This window comes from Xyrauchen texanus, chromosome 32 (assembly GCF_025860055.1).
Source record: "Xyrauchen texanus isolate HMW12.3.18 chromosome 32, RBS_HiC_50CHRs, whole genome shotgun sequence".
In the NCBI taxonomy this organism is placed as follows: domain Eukaryota; kingdom Metazoa; phylum Chordata; class Actinopteri; order Cypriniformes; family Catostomidae; genus Xyrauchen; species Xyrauchen texanus.
This window is the reverse complement of record NC_068307.1, coordinates 3,800,411-3,827,502: the sequence shown is the minus strand read 5'-3', so window position 1 is coordinate 3,827,502 and position 27,092 is coordinate 3,800,411. Positions and strand designations below refer to the sequence as shown.

Here is a 27,092-nt window from a genome sequence, read left to right as displayed (position 1 = left end):
TCTTCTTTTTGTTCTATTACTTTATGTGAGGAAGTATCCTGTGTACATATATGTGCATGTGTAACTTTCTTTTTTCATTAATATTAAATCAGTGATGTTTGCGAAAACGTGGCACTTCCTGAAACACGCAAATATGCACATGACAGTGCTACATGTTTTTGCCATAAATGTGCATTAAATGTCAAATGTCTTTAACAAAATTTCCTGAAAATATATATTTTTTTCTTGTCTTTCTTGCTTTGGCATTTAAAGGAATATTCCGGGCTCAATACAATTTAAGCTCAATTGACAGCATTTGTGGCATAATGCTGATTACTACGAAAACAGTTAGATTCCACCATTCTTATCTTTACAAAAAGTATAAATCTGGGTTACAGTGAGGTATTTACAATCGAAGTGAATGGGGCCAATCTGTAAACATTAAAATACTTGCTGTTTCAAAAGTATAGCAACAAGACATAAACAGTATGTGTAATAACACGAAAACCTCTCACTAACCTTTTCTGTGTAAAGTTATAGCCAATTTGACAAATTTGCTACCCATGTAATTTAACACTAGCTCAAATAATCAACACGTTTATGCATAATAATTTATTCAAGTGCTTTCATAAACATTTTAAATTCTTATTTCTGCCTTTAAGCCAAAAATTGTCCCCATTCACTTTCATTGTAAGTGTTTGTTACCTCGATTTTTACTCTTTTGATGAAAAGAAGGGACGATTTGAAATCAGTGTTTATGGATTTTAAACATTTTGCCCCAATTACTATCGATTGATCTTCAGTTGTTTTGCCAGAACCCAGAATATATTTTAAAAGGGCAGTTAAAAGACAACTTCCTGTGAAAAAATATGTTTTACACCGGTAGCACACCAGTTTACAAAACAAATTGACTGTTTGAGCCCTTGGTTTGTGATTTAGTCAGTTTGACTCATAGATAATCCAGTGAGCAGCTTGTAGCACTGTGGACATGTTATGCCACTGATTCTTACACAGAGAGTTACTGAACAAATCTGGGCAGTAAACAACTTTGCTAGTTCTTTATTTCAACAAAAACATGAATGACACATACAGCTATCATATTACTTCCATGTGGGTAACACTTCTTCTTTTTCAGTAAACCATACGTTTGGACATCAGTACGCAGCTTCCTCTTCCTACCTCACTATTAGGTCTGCTGACTTTGAAAAGGCAGTATTTTAGAGCCACACTTACACATCCTTGTAATCGGTGCTGAGATCAACATGGCAGCAGAGGTAAGCAATTTTTGTTGTATGCAAATCTATTTTGCTGTTTAAATAAATAGCAATCAATTGACATCTATGTTAGTATGTAGGTGGAAACATTGACTGTGTGAAATTTTTCAGGGGAGTCTTGTTAGCGGTGGCGTGACGTTGCTCCATACTGAGAGTGAAGGGAAACACTCCTATGAAGTGAAGAACTTTTTAAACTATAACAATGGAATTTTTGTAAGGTAAGATTAATGTAATAGAATAAATTGTTTCTAAATCCTTTATAAATCTATCCGTTATTAAATTATCTATCTATCTATCTATCTATCTGTCTGTCTGTCTGTCTGTCTGTCTGTCTGTCTGTCTGTCTGTCTGTCTGTCTGTCTGTCTATCTTGTTCTGTTGTCTCTCCATCCATCCATCCTCAGAAATGGAGATACAGTCCTGATGCTAAATGGGAAAGACACTGAGGGTTTATGTCCAGATGAAGTTGCAGAGATTCTGTCTGAAGGATCCCCCCTACTGGTGAGTTCAGAATTTACCCACACATTAATGCACTCAAATATACACACAGAAGAGAGAGAAGTGAAATTGCAATTTTTTATATTTAATTTTTTTTTAATTTGGATTAATCCGGAAACTCCATGTGAAATTAAAGGCCATGTGATCAAAAGGTTGATCACATGGCCTTATGTGGGTGGTGTTTTAAACATATTCTGGAGACCACCTCATCATGAGTGATTACTTGAGAAACAATACATATGTATGAACTTGATTAACTTGATGTGGATTTTCTGTACACCCTAGACTATCCATCATCCCTGCAAGGTACAAACAGAGTGTACATCTGAGGAGATCAGAGTGTACAAAAAGGAGCCGACAGTCATAAGTTTCAGCCTGATGATGGTAAAAGAGGAAGATCTGGGGACAGGTGGCCACCAGGAAACACCACATCCAGAAGAAGAGTTGGAAGATACGGACATCAAGGATGACTGTTTCAGTGATGAAGAATTTCTTCTTGTCTCATTTGGTGACACAAGCTTCTCCATGGTGGTTTCTCGGGGCTCGGATGCTGACAACCCTTGCCACAACTGTGGAGAAACAGATTGCCAATTTAACGAAGTTGTTGTCATGCCTGAGACAGCTGAGATTGCCTTTAGTAAGAAATTAGATTTTGATCTGTATCTGATCATGATAATTGGTGTCTAGAAAACCTGTTTACTTACAATATTACTACAATAATGCTTCCATTACCTCAGATCGTTCACGGATTGTGAGAATGATGAAAGAACGGAGTAATCTGTTCCTGAAGAGTTACATCAAGGGCAAGTATGTCACCCCATCAAGGGAGCAGATATTTTTGAAGGACACCATGTCAGGTTTGTATCAAATAATGTAAATTCATGTTTGAGGGGGGAAATTAATTTATTGTATACTTGCTGTATTTTAGCAGTCCTACTAAGCTTTTATTTTTCTGGCTATTTTTATGGTAGCCCCTAGAACTGTTTGGTAGAAATGTTTCTACCAAAATACATTACATTAAAACATAACCAAAAAATATTTTCAAACTCATTGATTGGAAAGTCTCTGAATTTTCATCTGAGAATTAAAGTGTCTCACAGCCTCCCAAAAAAGTTGATGAATTTGATACATTTGTGGATAATGCCACCAAGTTGTTAAAAAATTACAAAAAGCTGTTTAAAATCCTTTAAGCATTGGAATAAGACATTATTACCTACATCCTAAAATCATAGTTCCCCTTCTGTTGCTCACTCGATGTTGTGTCGATTGAAGCGACACCAGGGTTCTTTCTTGAAGGCCTCGGTTACCTCTGAACTTGAGAAAAGGGCAATGATAAATTTGCAGACGGAATTTGCATGTCCATCCCCCGGACATACGGTATAAAAGGAGGGAATCGTGCGTCTGTCCATTCAGATTTTTTTTTCAGAGTTGAGCGGTTGTGTGTTCAGCAAGCTGGTGTTCCACTACTGTTCCACTCGCCTCTAAGAGCATTGCTGTTGAATCCTATGGCGCATTGCCAGTGGCTTTCTCGCTTCGCTGCACGCAAGTGCAGTCCATACACCTGAGCACTTCGATGGCGTTTCCTCAAAGAGCAAATAGACCTGTAAAAGAGTATATTTCTTCTTAAAGAGTATACACATTGGCGTTGAACGTCTTTTTAAAGACACCTCTCGACAACCGACCGCGCCCCCGGGCCACAAAGTTCAGAGCTCCGGCACTCGGACAGGTGACGCCCACAATCGTGATCTAGGAACGACATCTGTGGCTGAACCTGGTCAAGATGCGGGACCCCAACAAAGGGCACTTTCTCAACGCCCCCATCTCCTAGTTCGGCTTATTCGGCGACACCGTTGAAGACTTTACCCAGCAGTCTTCGGCAATGAGGAAGCAGACGGAGGCCATCTCCCACATCATGCCTCGCCACCGTTCCAGCGCAAGCCGTGCTCCGTCTGCTCGCCGAGACCATCCCTCTGCAGCTTCTAAACAACAGGCAGCTCTGCTTCAACCTGGGCCCAGTTCTCAGCCCCAGAATAGAGCTCCCCGCAGGAAGCTGATGCTCCCCCGTCTCACGAACCAATATCAGGACCCAGAAGGTTCCCAATCGTTCCTGAGACGATTAAACCAAGGAGCGCGATGGCCGCTATAGAGTTGGTATCTGGACCATTCCATCCCCTGGTGGATGGCCGGGAGGGAAATCTCTTGCCGCACCTCCCTGGTACCCACATTGCCAAGAAAAGAGCCTTTGACTGTAGACTCCCTGCGGGCCAGTCTAGAAGACGCCTCCATAGAACCTCCTCCTCAGTCACTTTCCCGCCCCCAGCCGGGTATGCGGAGGTAGGTAAGTGCTTTAAGTTTTTTAACTGTTTCGGGACGACTGGCTGATTCTAGCTCACTCTCAAGAGTCTCTGTGCGCCAACAGGGACCAGGTGCTCAGGCACTTCAGCCGTATAGGGCTTCAGGTCAACTGGGAAAAGAGCAAGCTCTCCTCGGTTCAGAGCAGACTCAGTCTTAACGACTGACATGCAGCCGGTACTGAACTGCCTAAGTTCGCTCAGAGAAGGCACAGCGGTTCCACTGCGGTGGTTCCAGAGGCTCCTGGAGCATATGACATCCTTAGCGGTGGCCTCGCTTCTCAGGTTGATGCATATGAGACCTCTTCAGCACTGGTTTCAGACACGAGTCCCGAGATGGGCATGGCGGCGCGACACATACCGTTTGTTCATCACCTCTTTCTGCCACCAGACATTGAACCCTTAGACAGACCTCTGTTTTCAGCGGGCAGAAGTACCCCTACAGCAGGTGTCCAGACACGTCGTGGTCACCACAGACGCCTCCAAACTGGGTTGGGGGACTGTGTGCAAAGGGCACGCAGCCACTGGCTCCTGGTACAGAACCGCACCTATGTTGGCACGTCAACTACCTAGAGTTGTTGGCTGTTCTTCTTGCCCTGCATAGGGCTCTCCCGCTGATCCAGGGCCAACATGTCTTGATCCATTCAGACAGCACCACAATGGTGGCGTACATAAATTGCCAAGCCATAGTAGCTCCCGTCACATGTCACAACTCACCCGCCATGGCTCAGGTCGCTGCACACCACTCATATCCTTGGCAACCTCAACAAGGCAGCGCGGACACGCTGCTGCGAGAGGGCATGCTCAGCGTAGAGTAGAGGCTCCACCCCCAAGTGGTCCAGCTGATTTGGGAGCGGTTCGGCAACACACAGGTGGACCACTTTGCTTCCCAAGAGACCTCCCACTGCCCGAACTGGCTCCCCGCAGGAAGCTGATGCTCCCCCGTCTCAAGAACCAATATCAGGACCCAGAAGGTTCCCAATCGTTCCTGAGACGATTAAACCAAGGAGCGAGATGGCCGCTATAGAGTTGGTATCTGGACCATTCCATCCCCTGGTGGATGGCCGGGAGGGAAATCTCTTGCCACACCCCCCTGGGCCATGGTACCCACATTGCCAAGAAAAAGAGCCTTCGACTGTAGACTCCCTGCGGGACAGTCTAGAAGACGCCTCCATAGAACCTCCTCAGTCACTTTCCCGCCCCCAGCCGGGTATGCGGAGGTAGGTAAGTGCTTTAAGTTTTTAACTGTTTTGGGATGCAATTTTGCTCCCCAACATAATATTACTTGCTCCCCCCACTGCAAAGCCCCACCGGGTACGTCATACGTGATCGTCCCGTTAGTGCCCCCCACCCGGAGCTTGGACGCTTCGCTTATGCTTCCAACCCGCTGGCATTGCCGAGACCATCCGACTCGGATAAGCGATTTTGTTCACCAGGCACTCACCCCACAGGGATGCGATAGAGCCGTCCCTCCAGCCAAGATGAAGTCAGGGTTCTACAGCCCTCACTTCATCGTACCCAAGATAGGCGGTGTGTGGCAGCCAATCTGTTCTGTTCTGAACCAGGCCTCACACAGACTCCCGTTCAAAGGTGCTCACGCGGAAAGTTATTCTAACCTGTGTCTAGCATCTAGATTGGTTCGCAGCGGTAGACCTTTCACGTCTCACTTTTGCCTCGGCACAGACCCTTCCTACGGCTCACGTCCGACGGCCCGGCATACCAGTACCAGGTCCTCCCCTTCGGCTCGTCCCTGTCCCCTCGCATTTTCACGAAGGTTGCAGAGGCCGCACTTGCCCCGCTAAGGATAGTGGGCATCCACGTACTTGATTTCCTCGAAGACTGGCTGATTCTAGCTCACTCTCAAGAGTCTCTGTGCACCAACAGGGACCAGGTGCTCAGGCACCTCAGCTGTATAGGGCTTCAGGTCAACTGGGAAAGGAGCAAGCTCTCCTCGGTTCAGAGCAGACTCAGTCTTAACAACTGACATGCAGCCGGTACTGAACTGCCTAAGTTCGTTCAGAGAAGGCACAGCGGTTCCACTGCGGTGGTTCCAGAGGCTCCTGGAGCATATGACATCCTTAGCGGTGGCCACACTTAGGTTGATGCATATGAGACCTCTTCAGCACTGGTTTCAGACTCAACAAGGCAGCGTGGACACGCTGCTGCGAGAGGGCACGCTCAGCGGAGAGTAGAGGCTCCACCCCCAAGTGGTCCAGCTGATTTGGGAGCGGTTCGGCAACACAGGTGGACCAGTTTGCTACCCAAGAGACCTCCCACTGCCTGAACTTGTACTCCCTAATGGAGGCTTCCCTTGGGACAGATGCGCTGGCACACAGCTGGCCCCGGGGGCTGCGCAAATGTGCATTTTCCTCAGTGAGCCTACTTGCACAGGTGCTGTGCAAGGCCAGTGAGGACGAGGAAAATGTCACCCTAGTAGCCAAGTGACCTACCACCTGCTGTAGTAGACATGATCAACCAAGCCAGAGCTCCCTCTAGCAGGCAGCTTTACACCCCGAAGTGGCGCTTGTTCACGAATTAGTGTTCTTCCCGATCTGAAGAACCGCAGAGATGCGCAGTCGGGTCAGTGCTTTCATGTCTGCAGGAGAGGCTGGAGGGGAGGCTGTCCCCCTACACCTTGAAGGTCTATGTATCCGGCATGTCGGCTCACCACAATGCAGTGGACGGCAAGTCCTTAGGGAAGCACGACCTGATCATCAGGTTCCTTAGAGGCGCCCGGAGGCTGAACCCTCCCAGGCCATGCCTGTTCCCCTCATGGGATCTCTCCTTGGTCCTTTCAGGCCTTCAGAGACCCCCCTTCGAGCCATTAGAGTCAGTTGAGCTAAGAGCCCTCTCCTCGAAGACGGCCCTCCTGATTGCGCTCACTTCCATCAAGAGGGTTGGGGACCTGCGAGCGTTCTCTATCAGTGACACTTGCCTGGAGTCTGGTCTGGCAGATGCTCACGTCATCCTATGATCTCGACTGGGCTACGTGTCCAAGGTTCCTACGACTCCCTCAGAGGTTGTGAACCTGCAAGCGAAGCTGCCCCAGGAGGAGACAGACCCAGCCTTCTCGATGCTGTGTCCAGTGCATGCTTTGCATACCTATGTGGACCACATGCAGAGCTTTAGATGTTCTGAGCAGCTCTTTGTTTGCTGTGGCAGAAGGCGGAAAGGGGCGCTGTCTTTAACAAAGGTTGCCCACTGGGTTGTCAACACCATGGCTGGCCTATCAAACCCAGGCCGTGTCCGCCCCCTTGCGGGTTCGAGCACAATCTATGAGCAATGTGGCATTCTCGTGGGCACTGGCCAATGGCACCTCCCTAGCAGACATCTGCAGAGTGGCAGGTTGGGCAACACCCAATACCTTTACAAGATTCCACAATTTCAGGGTTGAGTAGGTCTCGTCCCGTATTTTCTCAGGTCTGAGCACATAGAACTCGGCAATGCAGGATGGCTGACTGGGTGTTCTGCTTGCACATAGCGCCCTTCCCCTCCACTGAGGCGATCATGTGCACTCTATCTCCCAGGAGAGTCCACTAAACTCTTTCCTCCCTAGCCCTCTTGTCCACGAATTCAGAAGAGGAATTCCCGACCAGACACACTACGGGTACTAACTACTCTGTACCAGAATAGGTGCTCCACAGGGTTTGGCCATAATGGATTAATCACCCTGTGTGTATTTTCCACGGTACGGTCCCCCTCTTGATGGACCCGCATCTCCCATGGGCAGTCCCCTCTGCCCCCTGGTCACTGTGTTTGTAGTAACTCCTCCTTTGCTAGGTAGGTTCTACCACCTCACCACTTCCACATGTGGCCTGAAAACCCATGTGACGTATTCACCACATTTAACCTCCCCCCAGCGTGGGCAGGATGTGGTCTGCAGGACCTACATCAGCAGTACACCTACACGGTTCAGTGCATGGCGTAATTGAATAGGGACCCCTAGTGCCGCTTCAATCGACACAACGTCAAGTGAGCGACAGAAGGGGAATGACTAGCTTTCTATTGTAACCCCCGTTCCCTGATGGAGGGAACGAGACTTTGTGTCCCCCCAGCCACGACGCTGTACTGAGCCACTGTAGCGGCCGAACCTCTTTCTCGGCTCCTGAATGGACAGGCGCACGATTCTCTCCTTTTATGCCGTATGTCCAGGGGAGGGGCATGCAAATTATGTCTGCCAATTTCTCATTGGCCTTTTCTCAAGTTCAGAAGTAAACGAGGCCTTCAAGAAAGACCCTTAGTGTCATATCAATCGACACAAAGTCTCGTTCCATCCATCTGGGATCAGGGGTTATAATAGTAACCTAGACGTTCTGCTGTCTGATTATTTGGATCATGCTTAAATTCTGCTGGTTAAAATCACTGCCATTGGCCTTGTTTCTGATTATATCAAAAGCAATATTTTAAACATATTTTTCAATACAGTGCTTTTTTTTGTTTCAGCACCAATCACCATCTACTATTATATGGTTAACATTCTGGACAGCAATGCGGGTGTTCCTGTTGTGCTGAACTTCACTGGCACCAACAACTTTTTCCGCTGCACTACCGAGCAAGATAAGAAGACTTTAAAAGTCGAGGTAGGTTTCATTCATTGCAAAATGGTTTTTGAAGATGGATGTTGAAGGTTTGATTGACTAGTCTTTCTTGTCTTAAATATTGATGATTTTATAAATGATGCCCTTTAAGTGCCAGGTTAACTAAACTCTTGCTTATGATTATTTCAGAGTTATACTAAAAGCGAGCTGAAAAACATCTGTGCCGATGACCCAGAAAAATGGTCCTTTGTATTCTACATGACTTCAGAGAAAGACAGTCTCCGTCGTTTCGAGTCAGCACTCCACAGAGGATGGTTTATTCACATCCAAAATGTCTGTGACAGTAATGAAGTAGACATGGATGAAAGAGAGAATGATAAATCCAACATGTTCTTTATTATAATTGAGAGTAAGACCATAAATTAAGGGTCAGAAATCTTATCAACATGTCTTTAACACTCTTGGGTCTGAATGGAGGAGTCAGGAGACAACGAAGCAGTGTAGGCAAGACTTTTTATTTCTCTGCCTCACGTTTCTTACTACAGTCTGTTCACGTAGATTCGATTACATAACTAAATAAATGGTTTACACACTGAGTCCGATCCTAACTCAGCAAGTGTTGTGTTTGTGTTCTCTCTCTCCCCCTCTGGGTACTCTGCGTTCCTTTTATGTCTCTCTCCGCATCACTATAACAAGACACAGGTGTTATTGTTGATTATAAACCAGGTGACAAGCCTTACCGCTCTCTCTCTCTCCCGCAGACCGACACACGACCACGCCCCCACGCCTCAATGTCATAGTGACAAGAAAAGTTTTTGTGTAAACAAAAGAAAAATAACTCAATTTAAAGTAGCAAAGCTTTTTTCAGAACTCAAATCTTGGATCAGTCCAATAGTAAGAGTACTGCATTGTTTTAAACTGTCAATATTTTTAATTCTAAGATTTTCAAACAGGACACTTGGCAGAATTTGTTCTCAAATACAGCATTACATTTTAAACCCAACCCTAACCCTAATGAACTGACCTCACTGTTTGATTCAATCTGGCATGACCAACCCAGGTGTAACCCTAGTGTGTCATTAAAAGATATGAGTTCTTTGAGACAACTTAATGAGAAGCAAATTGGTCATATTTATCTGTTAAGAGAATTTTCTGTAAACTGTTAAGAGGCATTGGTTAATGTTGCCTTGCCACTTCCTCATAAACTTTGAAGGCAGAATATAGTTGGAGAAATTTGTTTTAGTTCAGTCTAAAGATGCAGAGCCTCTTCCAAAGAATTTAGTGTTTTACTGCCATTGCAGTAGTGAGTAGATGTGTATCATACAATTAGCTGACATGTTTTTACCCCGTTATTCATATGCATGTGTGTGCACGAGTGTCATCTTCTGTTATGTTTTGTTTTTTTATGTTGAGGTACTTTAAAACTGATATATTTGAAACAACACATGTAATTCTAATATATTTTATTGCTTAATGCCTGAGATTTTTTTGTGCTGGAACTGGTTATTATTTATTAGTTTTTCATATTTATATTATTGACCAACATTTTCATTTGACTGTATAAGCTAAAAGATACTAATGACTTGAACCATGCTACATAAATTAATACTTTATAATGTTTTCAAGTATGATATTTCTACTTTTAAATCTTTAAACATTAATAATTAAAAAATAAAATAATAGTCATGTGAAAGTGTGTTTAAGTAAATCTTCTCTTCATTTTATTACAATGAACAAAGACTCCAAATGTGCTTGTTGATGTACAGTAAATGTTTTTTTCATCTTGCTTTTTTACTTTAGGCATAAAATAATTCAATCACTTTAATAGATGGTCAATTAATTTTGAATCAGTTCAGTCATGACAACTCTCTGAAGATCTAGCATGTAAATGTGGGTATGACATATTGATATGATTTTGTTCTTGGCAGACTAGATCTGCTACGCTGCTGCTGCGACTTGCTGCCATACATAGACATACTTGGTGCTTAAAGCGGAAGAAAAGAAGTGCATGTACTTTCCTTGCTAGTATTAAACTCTATTTTTTTGATAAATACAGAGGCAAGAAAATGTATGTGAACCCATTGGAATTAGCTGGTTTTCTGCATTAATTGGTCATAAAATGTGATCTCAACTTCATTAAAGTATAGACAAGGCATGTGCTTAAGCTGACAACACAAAAACAATTATAATATTTCATATCTTTACTGGACACATCCTATTGAACATTTACCATGATGTGGAGAAAAAAAAAAGTGAGCCACTAGGCTAAAAATGTAAAAAAAAGCTAAATAGAGTCAACGGTTGGCAAACCTGGCACCCAATTAATGAAACAAGATTGGAGGTGTGGGTTAGAGCTACTGTGACTTATAAAAAGCACTCAAACTTCTTGAGTTTGCTTTTCACAAGAAGCATCTGCTGACGTGGACCATGCCTCTAAAAAAGAAAAAACAATTTCAGAAGACCAACGATAAATAATTGTTACTATGCAAAAAGCTGGAAAGGGAAACAATGTTTTCTTAAATAGCTTAGATAGTCATCTATGCATTGTTAGACCAACTTTCTATAAATGGAGATGATTTAGTACTGTGGCTACAATCCTTAGAAGTGGCCGTCCAGCCAAGATGACTCAAAGTGCACACCGCAGAATGCTCAGTGAGGTTAAAAATAACCTTCTTTGGAACTGGTTAACATCTCTGTTCGTGAGTGAATGAAGATGAGATCATATTTTATGACCAGTCAATGCAAAAACAAACGTCGATTTTCAATGGGTTCACTTTGTCTTGCTATAGTAAATTATATGCTATGACTGCTTTTTTCACAACAAATATTTATTTAAAATTAAATACATTTATTTAGGGGTTACTATACAGCAGGGCTCTTCAACTACTTTCTTGCAGGGGTCAGATTATCCAGATGAAAACTCAACATGGGGCCATACGTTTATTTTACCTAACACGTTCACTGTAACTAACATGTTGACATGTAAAACAAAACACTGTTAATAGTCAGGGATGTTTAATTAACATGTTTCATGTCTGGCCTTAAATTCTTTCTTAAGATTTGGCTGATGAATTAACATGACTCAAATGGGTTTTAACAAATGGGTTTTGATTCATTTATTTTGAAAAAATAAACATAAAATGTAGGGTTCTTGTTTATAAAAACTAAAGGAACATTTTGATCTGCTAAAGTCTGTATCTTTGACACTGTCAACCCATATAAGAAAACACTGACAATCTAATGTAGAACGTCTAGGTTACGTATGTAACCTCCGTTCCCCGATGGAGGGAACGAGACGTTGTGTCGGAGAAGCGACACTAGGGGTCTCTCTTGAGCACCGATATATGCCTCTGATCAATGAAAAAAGGCCAATGAGAAGTTGGCAGACGGTATTTGCATACCCCACCCCCGGACATATGGGCATTTAAGCGGGGCAAATACGGGAGTTCATTCAGGATTTTTCTGAGCCGGAAATGGTCCGGCAACAACAGTGGCTCGGCTCAGTGACGTGGTGGGGAAGACACAACATGACTGAAGTGGGATACAGAAGCGGCAGGTATTCTTACATGCAAATGCAACCAGCTGTATCAGCCTCCACGTACCCTTCCCCAATTCCCCATTAAAGTCATCAGAATCCTTATGGTTACCCTAGTGAGGGGAACAAGTTGATGCTTGCCAACCTGGGAACGGGCCAAGCCTGGCTGGGCCTCTTTTCTCTATATGTTTCTCGCATAGAGCAATTACGGCCAGGGCCCTTACATGCATTAAGGGAAGGGGGTCTTACCCAGTTTCCTATTCTTTCAGGGGGAGAAGACCCTGCGGAGACCACACCTACCCTGCAGGGGAGGTAAAGGTGGCGAATACATCACATGGCCACTTAGGTCCTATGTAGGAAAGTTGGCGCGGTGGTAGATCCAGCCTTATAGAGGGGGGAGTGCAATAGCACGGCGACCGAGGCAGCTGGAACTGCCTAAGGGAGTTAAGGCCTGAACAAGAGGCCATAACCTGTGGAGCACCTATTCAGTACAGGATTGAGTACCCATAGTGGCTTGGGTCGGCGAATTCCTCCGCTGAACTGCGGACCCATGAGGGCTAGGGAGGAATCAACCAGGGATCCGAAAGATGGGGTCTACTGGGAACAAAGGCACACTATTTTACCCCGGCTGAGGGAAAGGGCGCTAGGCGCAAACGATTCACCAGGCCAATTCGTCAGCGTGTTACCGAGTTCTACAGGCTTGGACCTGAGAAAACACTGGACGATACTGACTCAACTCGGAGATTGTAGAATCTCGCGAAAGTGTTAGGTGTTGCCCATCCTGCTGCTCTACAGATGTCTGCTAGGGAGGTGCCCCTGGCCAGTGCCCACGAGGACGCAACACTTCTGGTTGAGTGCGCTCGAACCCGCAAGGGGGGGGCACGGCCTGGGTGTGATAAGCCAATGAAATGGCATCGACAACCCAGTGGGCGAGCCTCTGTTTGGAGACAGCGTTCCCTTTCTGCTGTCCCCCAAAGCAGACAAAGAGCTGCTCAGATCTTCTAGAGCTCTGCGTGCGGTCCAGATAGATACGCAAAGCACGTACTGGACACAGCAACGAAAGGGCTGGGTCTGCCTCCTCCCGGGGCAGCACTTGCAGGTTCACTACCTGATCTCTGAAGGGTGTAGTAGGAACCTTGGGCACGTAGCCCGGTCACGGTCTTAGGATCACGTATGTGTCTGCCGGACCAAACTCCAGGCAAGTGTCGCTGACAGAGAACGCTTGCAGGTCCCCGACCCTCTTGATGGAGGCGAGCGCGATCAGCAGGGCCATTTTGAGAGAGAGGGCCCTGAGTCCAGCTGAATCTAGCGGCTCGAAGGGGGGTCTCCGGAGGCCCATGAGGTCCACCGAGAGATCCCAGGAGGGGAACAGGCTTGGCCGGGAGGGAGTTAGCCTCCGGGCGCCTTTTAGGAAACTGATAATTAAGTCGTGCTTACCCAGAGACTTGCCGTCTATTGTTTTGTGGTGAGCTGCATTAGCAGCGACATACACCTTGAGGGGGACAGCCTCCCCTCCAGCCTCTCCTGTAGGAACACGAGCACTGACCTAACTGCGCACCTCTGTGGGTCTTCAGCCCGGGAAGAACACCAATTTGCGAACAGGCACCACTTTAGCGTGTAAAGATGCCTGGTAGAAGGGGCATCTTTACACCCTAAAGTGGTTGATTGTGTCTACGATGGTCCATGGTAGACCGGCTAGATCTTCCGCATCCCGTCCAAGGGCCAGACGTGGAGGTTCCAGAGGTCTGGGTGCGGGGTGCCAGAGCGTGCCCTGTCCCTGGGAAAGAAGGTCCTTCCTCAAGGGAATTCACCAGGGAGGGGCTGTCGCGAGAAGCGTGAGATCCGAGAACCAAGTCCGAGTGGGCCAATAGGGGGCCACCAAGGTGACTTGCTCCTCGTCCTCCCTGACCTTGCACAGCACCTGTGCAAGAAGGCTCACTGGGGGAAATGCTTACTTGTGCAGCCCTGTGGGCCAGCTGTGTGCCAATGTGTCTGCCCTGAGAGGAGCCTCTGTCCGAGCATACCAGAGCGGGCAGTGGGAGGTTTCTTGGGAGGCAAACAGGTCTACCTGGGCCTTGCCGAACTGCTCCCAGATCAGCTGGACCGACTGGGGGTGGAGCCTCCACTCCCCACTGGGCAAGCGTTGTCGTGACAGCGCGTCCGACTACCACATTGAGGTTGCCGGGGATGTGAGTGGCACGCAGCGACTTGAGTCTCCAAAGGAGGAGACGACGGGCGAGTTGTGACATGTGGTGGGAGCATACTCCACCTTGGCGATTTATGTAAGCCACCACTGTGGTGCTGTCTGACCTAACTAGGACATGTTTGTCTCGAACTAATGGGAGAAACTTCCTCAGGGCAAAGAGAACAGCCAGCAACTCTAGGCAGTTGATGTGCCAGCGCAGTGGGGCCCCGTTCCAACGGCTGCGTGCCTGTTGCACACGCCGTCCCAACCCGATTTGGAGGCGTCGGTCATGACCAGGACGTGTCGGGACACCTGCTGCAAGGGTACTCCTGCCGTAGAAAGCAGAGGTCTGTCCAGGGTTTGAAGGTTTGGCGGCAGTTGCAGGGGGGTGCCCTCGGCAAGCAGACGGGGCATGGCCCGGGGCAGCAGGTTTGCGGCATGGCATGATGTGAGAGATGGCCTCCGTCTGCTTCTTCAACGTGGAGAACTGTTGGGCGAAGTCCTCGACGGTGTCGCCGAAGAGGACGAACTGGGAGACAGGGGCGTTCAGGAATTCTTGAGAGCCTTGTAGGCTTCACGCATCTCGACCAAGTTCAGCCACAGTTGACGTTCCTGGACCAAGAGCGTGGCCATCACCTGCCTGAGTGACTGTGACCTTCGTCGCTCTCAGGGCGAGGCCGGTCGCTGAGTGCAGTTCCTGCAGCGTGTCGGGATCAGGGCCACCCCCGTGCATATTTCTGATTTGGCGCGTTCAGCAGCGCTGTAGGCCTTCACGGTCAGCGAGGATGTTTTAACCTGGTATTAGGATGCATTTCAGTTGATCCGATCACATGTGGTCAGCCCTAAATACAGGTCTAAAGGGGGGTCTAAAACATTTAGAGATTGGATTGGATTAGAGACAGTCCCTCACCTGTTTAGGAACACTAAAACAAGAGTTTAAATGTTGCCGGTTTCGAATGGCTTTAAAAGTCATGTCAAGTCAAGCAATTTTTATTTAATTTAAAGTATATTTAAGTCAGTTTTTACTATAAATTCTACTCCCTGCCCGGTAGGTGGCGATATTAGTAATAGCAAAAAATGAGAAAAAGACTCCAATTATTCATAAATCATATTGTATGTGTTTATAATCTTTTGATAAACAGTTTTTTTTGGTCCTAACTTTGTAACCATGTAATTTTGGTTCTGTTCACTTTCATCTCGCTTTTAAAAGTCTCATTTTAGCCCCATAGATATTCAGTCTAATTTTCAGTTCAAGCATCACCCTTGTTATTTCATTGAATATCTTGGCCTCTGAGTGGACTAGAAGCTCAATCCCTTTGTGATGATACAAAACATTTTATCAATAATAGTCAAAAACATATTTCCTGATTATTTCTTTTGCATGCTTTTCCATCTGGATGATATATTTTGATTTGGATATATAAGATGTATCCCACTGATTCTTACATAGTGAGTTACTGAACAAATCTGGGCAGTAAGCAACTTTGCTAGTTCTTTATTTCAACAAAAACATGACTATCTGTCTATCTGTCTGTCTGTCTGTCCGTCCGTCCGTCCATCCATACATCCATTATCTATCTATCTATCTATCTATCTATCTATCTATCTATCTATCTATCTATCTATCTGTCTGTCTGTCTGTCTGTCTGTCTGTCTGTCTGTCTGTCTGTCTGTCTGCCTGTCTATATTGTTCTGTTGTCTGTATATCTGTCTAGCTATCTTTTTCCCTCCATGTGCGTAACACTTTTTTGTCTTCCCCTAAAACAGAACACTTCTTCTTTTTCAGTAAACCATATGCTTTGGACATCAGTACGCAGCTTCCTCTTCCTACCTCACTATTAGGTCTGCTGACTTTGAAAAGGCAGTATTTTAGAGCCACACTTACACATCCTTGTAATCGGTGCTGAGATCAACATGGCAGCAGAGGTAAGCAATTTTTGTTGTATGCAAATCTATCTTGCTGTTTAAATAAACAGCAATCAATTGACATCTTTGTTAGTATGTAGGTGGAAACATTAACTGTGTGAAATTTTTCAGGGGAGTCTTGTTAGCGGTGGCGTGACGTTGCTCCATACTGAGAGTGAAGGGAAACACTCCTATGAAGTGAAGAACTTTTTAAACTATAACAATGGAATTTTTGTAAGGTAAGATTATTGTGATAGAATAAATTTTTTCTAAATCATTTATAAATCTATCCGTTATTAAATTATCTATCTATCTATCTATCTATCTATCTATCTATCTATCTATCTATCTATCTATCTATCTATCTATCTATCTATCTATCTATCTATCTATCTATCTATCTGTCTGTCTGTCTGTCTGTCTGTCTGTCTTGTTCTGTTGTCTATCTATCTATCTATCTATCTATCTATCTATCTATCTATCTATCTATCTATCTATCTATCTATCTGTCTGTCTGTCTGTCTGTCTGTCTGTCTGTCTGTCTGTCTGTCTTGTTCTGTTGTCTATCTATCTATCTATCTATCTATCTATCTATCTATCTATCTATCTATCTATCTATCTATCTATCTATCTATCTGTCTGTCTGTCTGTCTGTCTGTCTGTCTGTCTGTCTGTCTGTCTGCCTATCTGTCTGTCTTGTTCTGCTATCTATCTATCTATCTATCTGTCTGTCTGTCTGTCTGTCCGTCCGTCCGTCCGTCTGTCTGTCTATCTATCTATCTATCTATCTATCTGACTGTCTGTCTTGTTCTGCTATCTATCTATCTATCTATCTATCTATCTATCTATCTATCTATCTATCTATCTATCTATCTATCTGTCTATCTATCTATCTATCTATCTATCTATCTATCTATCTATCTATCTATCTATCTATCTATCTTGTTCTGCTATCTATCTATCTATCTATCTATCTATCTATCTATCTATCTATCTATCTATCTATCTATCTATCTATCTATCTATCTATCTGACTGTCTGTCTGGTTCTGCTATCTATCTATCTATCTATCTATCTATCTATCTATCTATCTATCTATCTATCTATCTATCTATCTATCTATCTATCTATCTATCTATCTGTCTTGTTCTGTTGTCTATCTATCTATCTATCTATCTATCTATCTATCTATCTATCTATCTATCTATCTATCTATCTATCTATCTATCTATCTATCTATCTATCTATCTATCTTCAGAAATGGAGATAAAGTCCTGATGCTAAACGGGAAAGACACTGAGGGTTTATGTCCAGAAGAAGTTGCAGAGATTCTGTCTGAAGGATCCCCCCTACTGGTGAGTTCAGAATTTACCCACACATTACAGTTTTTCTCAGTTGCTTTGGTACATTTCTCGAATCATCCTCGACATTTGCAAAACAGTAAGTGCATTTCTCAGAACAATTCGTACAAATAGCAAAACACCATGGATTACCTGCAAAAGCCAGTCTCTCGCTCAAAATCCTTAGTTCATCTCTCAAATGTAAATATCTGTGTCAATGAACATGTCAGTGCCATCAGAATTACAAGTCCTTGTGTCATTGTGTACTGATAATACAGTCAAATTGCTTAGTCATGTTATCAATATAACAGTGTACTCTGGAGGGATGTTCTGATGTAAACTATGGCTAAAGTTTTGATGACAATTATTGTAAATTGTAGGTTACACCTTGTATGTGGGAGTTTGATCACAATGAATATCTTCTCTTGCGATGCAGCATGGAAAGAATCTTTTAGATTGTCTTATCCAGCCTCTGCAGGCATCTGCTGTGATGTCATCACACGCTGCATCCATGGCAGCCAGAAGGGTCATCTGTGTATGTGGCTGGCGATCATATACTTTCCATCTCCATGCTGAGAAAATTCCTCAATGGGGTTAAGGAATGGGGAGTAGGGTGGGGCAGTGGTTGAGGCTCAGGGTTACTGACCAGAAGGTCGGGGTTCAAGCCCCAGCACCACCAAGATGCTGGGCCCTTGAGTAAGACACTTAACTCCAGGTTGCTCTGGGGGGATTGTCCCTGTAATAACTGCACTGTAAGTCGCTTTGGATAAAAGCGTCTGCCAAATGCATAAATGTAAATGAGAGGAACTCCATCAGCATTCTGTTGTGGGCCGCAAACCTTTGCCTGATGACGTTGGAGCGATGTAAACTGACATTGTCCCAAACTATCACGTACTTTCAAGTGGTCTACAAGTGTGGCTCTTATCTCATCAGGAACGCGCATATGTCCTTGGCCTCTTCTGCCTTTTCCTCTGTTTTGCCTCCCAACTCCTCTGTCCTCACTCCTCTTCTTCTTCTTCTCTCTGGCTGTTGACCCTGTCCAATTCCTTGTCTTTCCATTGTCAGACATTGTAACATTGTGTTGTGCTCAGGCTATATATATACTTGCCAGTTGATGGTTCATGAGATGCACCTTTGTTAGAGTAAGTCAATAATTCACCTGGGAGCAATTTACCAATTCAGGACAGATTTAGAATAAAAGTCTAATGGAAATGTATAGAAATATGCTTGACATATTATGACAACTTGTTCAACCATTTTGCATGTAAAGACTTATTGTCATGGAATCCAGTTCCACAATCCACCCCACTTCTTCCAGTTCCCACACTCGCTCTCAATCTCCTGAATATTAGTTTCACCTGTGCTGTTTTGGACTCTATTTATACCCTGCCAGTTCACTTTTATTTTGTTGGTTATTGCATGTAGTTATCCTGCTTTGCTAACTCCTTTAGAAACACTTCTAGTTGTCTCTAGCGTTCTGTCTCATGTTTATTCCCCGCCTGCCCTGCTCCATCTGTTTGTTTATTGGATTTCTTGGTTCTGACTTTGGACTCTGTTTTGACCTCGCTATCTGTATTTGCCCTCTGAGTTTTGTTGAATTCTATCATTAAACCTTTTCCTTCATATGAATCCATCTCGTCCTGTTCCTGTCACAGAATAACCAACCGTAATCATGGATTCAGCGGAAAACCTACAAAGCTCTTTAGAATGGATGTGTGCGGCGATTACGTCTCAAGGATCTACTGTTGGGAGGCATGAACAGGCATTGGCCACCCAGGGACAGTAGATCCAGGAAATATTACAGACAGTACGAGCTTTATCTGACCAGTTAAATCCCATTCAACCTTCCGCTTCTATTCAACCTGTACCTGTCCCAGAACCTGTAGAAATTCCTGACACGCTGCTGGAATCCTGAGAGGGTCTTCAGATAATTGCTGGGGCATTCTTATGCAGTGTAGTGTTTTTCTACAATATCACCCCCATCTCCCTGCTTACTGGCAGAGCAAGGCAGTGGGCCACCGCACTATGGACCACTAATAGCCCTATTCTATCGTCATATGATCAGTTTTGTGACCAAATTGTCAGGGTATTCGATCATCCAGCAGCCGGGAGTGATATAGGTAGCTGCCTTATGGATATTAAGCCGGGGTCGCGTACCGCAGCTGACTATGCTCTAGAATTTCGCACTCTTGCCGCAGGAAGCGGATAGAGCGAACCGGCTCTGTTAACTGTGTATCGCCTTGGTTTATATCCTCAGTTACAAATGGAGCTAGCCTGCCGGGGAGAGTCGTTGAATTTGGAGAATTATATACAGCTTTCCATCTCGGTTGATAACCTGTTACGCGATCGCACATATAGACATTCTTCCAGTGGTTCTGAACAAACCATACGCCCCAATCCATTACAAGCCTCACCCTTGGAAGGTCTTACTCAACCTGAACCCATGCAACTTGGTCGTTCTCCATTAACTCCTGCTGAGCGAAGGAGACGTTTAACGCAGCACCTCTGTTTATACTGTGGTCAACCTGGACATCGTATTTTTTCATGCCCTCTTCGCCCTCAGCCTTCGTCCTCCATGAGCCAGGTCAGAACTTCTGTCATTTTGGACATAACTCAAAATCAAGTTACGCTTCCTGTCATTTTATCAATTAACAATATTCATTTTTCCACTGCAGCCCTAGTCGATTCCGGAGCGACCGGGAATTTCTTTGATGATCATTTGGTCCAGAGTCTTGGTATTCTCCTCTGTTCAGTTGAGCCGCCCCTTAATGTTAATTCATTGGATGGAGCACCACTTGGATCCAGATTTTTTACCCACAGAACTGTGCCTCTGACACTTCAGGTGGGCCTAATACACAAGGAAATAATTACATTTTTTGTTGTTCGTTCACCCATAGATTCTGTAGTTTTAGGTCATCCTTGGCTAAACCTCCATGACCCCCATATTTCCTGGCGCACGGGGGAGCTGTCGAGCTGGAATAATTACTGCTTATTGCGCTGTCTTTGTTTACCCGTTTTTTCAACCTCAGTGGAAAGTCCTGAAATTAAGTTTCCTGTATCCATCCCCTCTGCGTATTCTGAATATGCTGATGTTTTTCGCTAAAACTCCGGTCGCCCTTCCTCCACATCATAGCTGGGATTGCGCTATTGATCTACTTCCGGGGTCTTCACTCCCTAAATGCAGAGTGTACCCCTTGTCGCTCCCAGAATCTAAGGCTATGGAGGATTACATTGATGAGGCCCTAAACCTTGGTATAATTCGTCCTTCCACTTCCCCTGTAGCGTCAGGGTTCTAATTTGTGGAGAAGAAGGACGGCGGACTCCGTCATTGTATTGACTATCATGCCTTGAATGACGTCACGGTGAAATTCACATATCCCTTGCCTCTTATCCACCCGACACTGGAACTTGTCAGTAAAGCCCAGATTTTTTTCCAAACTCGACCTCAGGAGTGCATACAATCTCATTCGCATCAAGGAAGGAGACAAATGGAAAACTACTTTTGTCACCACTAGGGGGCACTATGAATATTTGGTTATGCCATATGGCCTTGCTAATGCCCCTTCAGTGTTCCAATCTTTCATGAATGAGATTTTTCGGGACATGATTGACTGTTTCCTGATTATATACATTGATGACCTGTTAATTTTCTCTTCTAACCTGTCTGAACACACGGATCACGTTTCTCGGGTACTACAAAGGCTCAGGGAACACACCTTGTTCGTCAAAGCTGAGAAATGTGAATTTCATCATTCTTCTGTCTCTTTTCTGGGCTATGTCCTGTCTGCCGGCTCTTTGAAGATGGAGACCAACAAGGTCTCTGCAGTCCAGTCCTGGCCTGAACCCAAAGCTGAAAGAGCTTCAGCGTTTCCTGGGATTTGCAAATTATTATAGACGTTTCATCAGAAACTTCGGGAAGATAGCTGCACCTCTCACAACTCTGACACGAGGTAAACCCAAAACTTTATTGTGGACACCAGCTCAACATTCTTTCCAGGACCTAAAAGATGCATTTACCTGTTCTCCGGTATTGAAACAACCAGATCCTACTCTGCCCTTCGTTGTGGAGGTCGACGCCTCTGAATCTGGTGTGGGAGCTGTGCTCTCACAAAGACATAGAGCCCCTGAAAATTATACCCCTGTGCATTTTACTCCCATAAGTTGTCTCCCCCCGAACAAAATTAAGATGTTGGAAACCGGGAGTTACTGGCTATCAAGTTAGCCTTAGAGGAATGGCGTCATTGGTTAGAGGGTTCTAGGTACCCTTTTGATGTACTTACCGATCACAAGAATCTGGAATACATTCGCTAAACGGTTAAATTCCAGACAGGCCAGATGGGCAATGTTCTTTGCTCATTTAAATTTTTCGGTAACCTACCGCCCAGGGTCTAAGAATACCAAGGCTGATGCCCTCTCCAGGCTTTTTTGTAATGACTCCAAGCCTACAGAGCCCGACACAATCCTACCTGCTTCATGCCTAATCGCCCCAGTGAGGTGGGAATTATTGGAGACTATACAACATGCCCAAGGGAATGAACCTCACCACCTCAGACTCCCCCGGACAAGACGTATGTTCCGGCAGTGATTCGTCCCCAGCTGATGCAATGGGTACATACATCCCTTTGTTCTGGTCATCCGGGTATCACTTGTACAGTGGAGTTACTCTCTAGGAAATTTTGGTGGCCCTCCTTAGCGGACGATGTTCGTGATTATATTCTGTCTTGTCCTGTCTGTGCCCAATCCAAAACGCAGCCTACCAGCTGGACTCCTTCAGCCGTTACCCATCCCTAATCGGCCGTGGTCTCATATCTCCATGGATTTCATTACTGATTTGCCACCTTCAGACAATTGCACTACCATTCTTGTAGTTATAGACAGATTCTCTAAAATGTGCCGTTTGGTTCTGTTGTCCGGACTACCCAATGCTACCCAACTTGCGGACATCATAATCAATAACATATTCCGAAATTTTGGCATTCCAGAGGAGATTACTTCTGACAGGTGAACCCAGTTCACGTCCAGATTCTGGCGAGCTTTTTGTGATCGACTGGGAATCCAACTCAAGTTCTCTTCTGGATACCACCCACAAACGAATGGTCAAACAGAACATCTGAATCAAGAAATCGGCAAATATCTCAGAGCCTATTGTTCACAGAATCAGACTAACTGGATCACATACCTCCCTTGGGCTGAGTATGCCCAAAACTCTCTCGTCAGTTCGTCCACCCGGCTCACCCCTTTCAATGTGTCCTGGGTTATCAACCACCTCTGTTCCCGTGGGAGGCTGAACCAAGTGATGTTCCAGCCGTGGATTCCTGGGCCCAAAGGTGCACTCAAGTCTGGAGAGAGACCCATGATCATCTGCAGCACGCCACTCAAACTCAAAAATCTAAAGCTGACAGGCGACGCAGACCCACACCCATCTTCCATCCGGGCCAGCGGGTGTGGTTATCAACCCGTGACATCCGTCTACGTCTCCCCTCCTTGTTAGACTCCAGACGTTGCGGTGGCCAGTTGCAGTACTTGGTAGACTGGGAGGGCTATGGACCAGAGGAGCAGTCTTGGGTGCTGTCAAGGGACATCTTGGACCGTGAACTGAAAGAAAATTTCCATCTCCAGCATCCTAATCGACCTGCACCACTTCTTAGGGACCAAACTCCTCGTCACCGAGCGTGGTCGTCTGGAGCCGTCCGCAGAAGAGGGGGAAGTACTGTCATGGAATCCCGTTCCACAATCCACCCCACTTCTTCCAGTTCCCACACTCGCTCTCAATCTCCTGAATATTAGTTTCACCTGTGCTGTTTTGGACTCTATTTATACCCTGCCAGTTCACTTTTATTTCGTTGGTTATTGCATGTAGTTATCTTGCTTTGCTAACTCCTTTAGAAACACTTCTAGTTGTCTCTAGCGTTCTGTCTTGTGTTTATTCCCCACCTGCCCTGCTCCGTCTGTTTGTTTATTGGATCTCTTGGCTCTGACTTTGGACTCTTATTTGACCTCGCTATCTGGATTTGCCCTCTGAGTTTTGTTGAATTCTATTATTAAACCTTTTCCTGCATATGAATCCATCTCGTCCTGTTCCTGTCACACTTATGCTATGAACTAATGCCTAAATGTAGTGGGAGGTGAGACTATTCAACAGAGACCCATAATAATACATTTTGATCAACATGACATAAGCAATTGATAGTGTAGGAAACAGCAGAGAATTGTACATAATCATTTACATGGATGTACCAAAGCATTTGCAACTGCTTTTTTGATGTGCACAGGTGACACAATGACGTGAAGATTGAACAGGTAGTTTTGAAAATTTCAATTCTGATCTGAGAAATGTACCAAAGCGACTGAGAAAAACTGTAATGCACTCAAATATACACACAGAAGAGTGAGAAGTGAATTTTTTTGGTTTAATCCGGAAACTCAGATTGATCACATGGTCTTGTGTGGGTGGTGTTTTAAACATATTCTGGAGACCACCTCATCATGAGTGATTACTTGAGAAACAAAACATATGTATGAACTTGATTAACTTGATGTGGATTTTCTGTACACCCTAGACTATCCATCATCCCTGCAAGGTACAAACAGAGTGTACATCTGAGGAGATCAGAGCGTACAAAAAGGAGCCGACAGTCATAAGTTTCAGCCTGATGATGGTAAAAGAGGAAGATCTGGGGACAGGTGGCCACCAGGAAACACCACATCCAGAAGAAGAGTTGGAAGATACGGACATCAAGGATGACTGTTTCAGTGATGAAGAATTTCTTCTTGTCTCATTTGGTGACACAAGCTTCTCCATGGTGGTTTCTCGGGGCTCGGATGCTGACAACCCTTGCCACAACTGTGGAAAAACAGATTGCCAATTTAACGAAGTTGTTGTCATGCCTGAGACAGCTGAGATTGCCTTTAGTAAGAAATTAGATTTTGATCTGTATCTGATCATTATCATGATAATTGGTGTCTAGAAAACCTGTTTACTTACAATATTACTACAATAATGCTTCCATTACCTCAGATCGTTCACGGATTGTGAGAATGATGAAAGAACGGAGTAATCTGTTCCTGAAGAGTTACATCAAGGCCAAGTACGTCACCCCATGGAGGGAGCAGATATTTTTGAAGGACACCATGTCAGGTTTGTATCAAATAATGTAAATTCATGTTTGAGGGGGGAAATTAATTTATTGTATACTTGCTGTATTTTAGCAGTCCTACTAAGCTTTTATTTTTCTGGCTATTTTTATGGTAGCCCCTAGAAATGTTTGGTAGAAATGTTTCTACCAAAAAACATTACATTAAAACATAACCAAAACATATTTTCAAACTCATTGATTGGGAAGTCTCTGAATTTTTATCTGAGAATTAAAGTGTCTCACAGCCTCCCAAAAAAGTTTATGAAATTGATAAATTTGTGGACAATGCCACCAAGTTGTTAAAAAAATTACAAAAAGCTGTTTAAAATCCTTTAAGCATTGGAATAACACATCATTATCTACATCCTAAAATCATACTTCTGCTGTCCGATTATTTGGATCATGCTTAAATTCTGCTGGTTAAAATCACTGCCATTGGCCTTGTGTCTGATTATTTCAAAAGCAATATTTTCAACATATTTGTCAATGCAGTGCTTTTTTTTGTTTCAGCACCAATCACCATCTACTATTATATGGTTAACATTCTGGACAGCAGTGCGGGTGTTCCTGTTGTGCTGAACTTCACTGGCACCAACAACTTTTTCCGCTGCACTACAGAGCAAGATAAGAAGACTTTAAAAGTCGAGGTAGGTTTCATTCATTGCAAAATGGTTTTTGAAGATGGATGTTGAAGGTTTGATTGACTAGTCTTTCTTGTCTTAAATATTGATGATTTTATAAACAATGTCCTTTAAGTGCCAGGTTAACTAAACTCTTGCTTATGATTATTTCAGAGTTATACTAAAAGCGAGCTGAAAAACATCTGTGCCGATGACCCAGAAAAATGGTCCTTTGTATTCTACATGACTTCAGCGCCAGACAGACTCCGTCGTTTCGAGTCAGCACTCCACAGAGGATGGTTTATTCACACCCAAAATGTCTGTGACAGTGATGAAGTAGACATGCATGAAAGAGAGAATGATCCACCCAACATGTTCTTTATTATAATTGAGAGTAAGACCATAAATTAAGGGTCAGAATTCTTATCAACATGTCATAGTGACAAGAAAAGTTTTTGTGTAAACAAAAGAAAAAGAACTTTAAAGTAGCAAAGCTTTTTTCAGAACTCAAATCTTGGATCAGTCCAATAGTAAGAGTACTGCATTGTTTTAAACTGTCAATATTTGTAATTCTAAGATTTTCAAACAGGACATTGGCAGAATTTGTTCTCAAATACAGCATTACATTTTAAACCCAACCCTAACCCTAATGAACTGACCTCACTGTTTGATTCAATCTGGCATGACCAACCCAGGTGTAACCCTAGTGTGTCATTAAAAGATATGAGTTCTTTGAGACAACTTAATGAGAAGCAAATTGGTCATATTTATCTGTTAAGAGAATTTTCTGTAAACTGTTAAGAGGCATTGGTTAATGTTGCCTTGCCACTTCCTCATGAACTTTGAAGGCAGAATATAGTTGGAGAAATTTGTTTCAATTTGGTCTGAAGATGCAGAGCCTCTTCCAGAGAATTTAGTGTTTTACTGCCATTGCAGTAGTGAGTAGATGTGTATCATACAATTAGCTGACATGTTTTTACCCCGTTATTCATATGCATGTGTGTGCACGAGTGTCATCTTCTGTTATGTTTTGTTTTTAATGTTGAGATACTTTAAAACTGATATATTTGAAACAACACATGTAATTCTAATATATTTTATTGCTTAATGCCTATGATTTTTGTGTGCTGAAACTGGTTATTTTTATAATATTTTTATATTTATATTACTGACCAACATTTTCATTTGTCTGTATAAGCGAAAAGCTACGAATGACTTTGAACTATTGCTTTGTGCTACTATATAAACATATACATTATAATATTATCATGTTTTTAAGTATGTTATTTCTCCTTTGAAATCTTCAAAGAACAATAATTAAAAAATAAAATAAAATTAATGTGAAAGTGTGTTTAAATAAATCTTCTCTTCATTTTATTACAATGAACAAAGACTCCAAATGTGCTTATTGGTGTACAGTAAATGTTTTTTGAATCTTGCTTTTTTACATTAGGTATAAAATAATTCAATCACTTCAATTGTCACGGATTTACCAGGTTCTCTCGCCACACATACACAGCCTTCCCTCTCTCCTGAATACTAATCACCAGCACCTGTCTCTCATCACCATACTTATCAGCTTCCTACATTAGCCACACTCACTCTTCAGTCGATGTCTGGTCTCTCATGGAATACAAACTCTCTTACCTGCTACTTGGTCTCCAGCAACGTCTTCAAAGTTCAACTCCAGTGATATCCAACGATTTCTCCAAGGTTCCTCTCCAACGTTTAC

The 27,092-nt window shown here is 43.9% G+C and overlaps 1 protein-coding gene across 3 annotated transcripts; it reads left to right on the top strand.

Annotated features, from left to right (window-relative positions):
• The first annotated feature begins 411 nt into the window (after nucleotides 1-411).
• Nucleotides 412-26,630, top strand: LOC127626207 (uncharacterized). Of its 3 annotated transcripts, none has more exons than XM_052101827.1 (7): nucleotides 412-1,253; nucleotides 1,365-1,471; nucleotides 1,657-1,753; nucleotides 2,036-2,387; nucleotides 2,488-2,607; nucleotides 8,545-8,681; nucleotides 25,535-26,627. In XM_052101827.1, the coding sequence occupies exons 1-7, from the start codon at nucleotides 1,242-1,244 to the stop codon at nucleotides 25,769-25,771; spliced, it is 1,062 nt and encodes a 353-aa protein (XP_051957787.1). In that variant the 5' UTR covers nucleotides 412-1,241; the 3' UTR covers nucleotides 25,772-26,627. The 3 variants fall into 3 exon arrangements, with proteins under 3 accessions (XP_051957787.1, XP_051957785.1, XP_051957786.1); XM_052101825.1 differs by lacking the exon at nucleotides 25,535-26,627 and adding an exon at nucleotides 8,829-10,227; XM_052101826.1 differs by lacking the exons at nucleotides 412-1,253; nucleotides 1,365-1,471; nucleotides 1,657-1,753; ... (1 more) ...; nucleotides 2,488-2,607; nucleotides 8,545-8,681 and adding exons at nucleotides 15,845-16,285; nucleotides 16,397-16,503; nucleotides 17,523-17,619; ... (1 more) ...; nucleotides 24,623-24,742; nucleotides 25,251-25,387 and having other exon boundaries at nucleotides 25,535-26,630.
• Nucleotides 26,631-27,092: the final 462 nt, after the last annotated feature.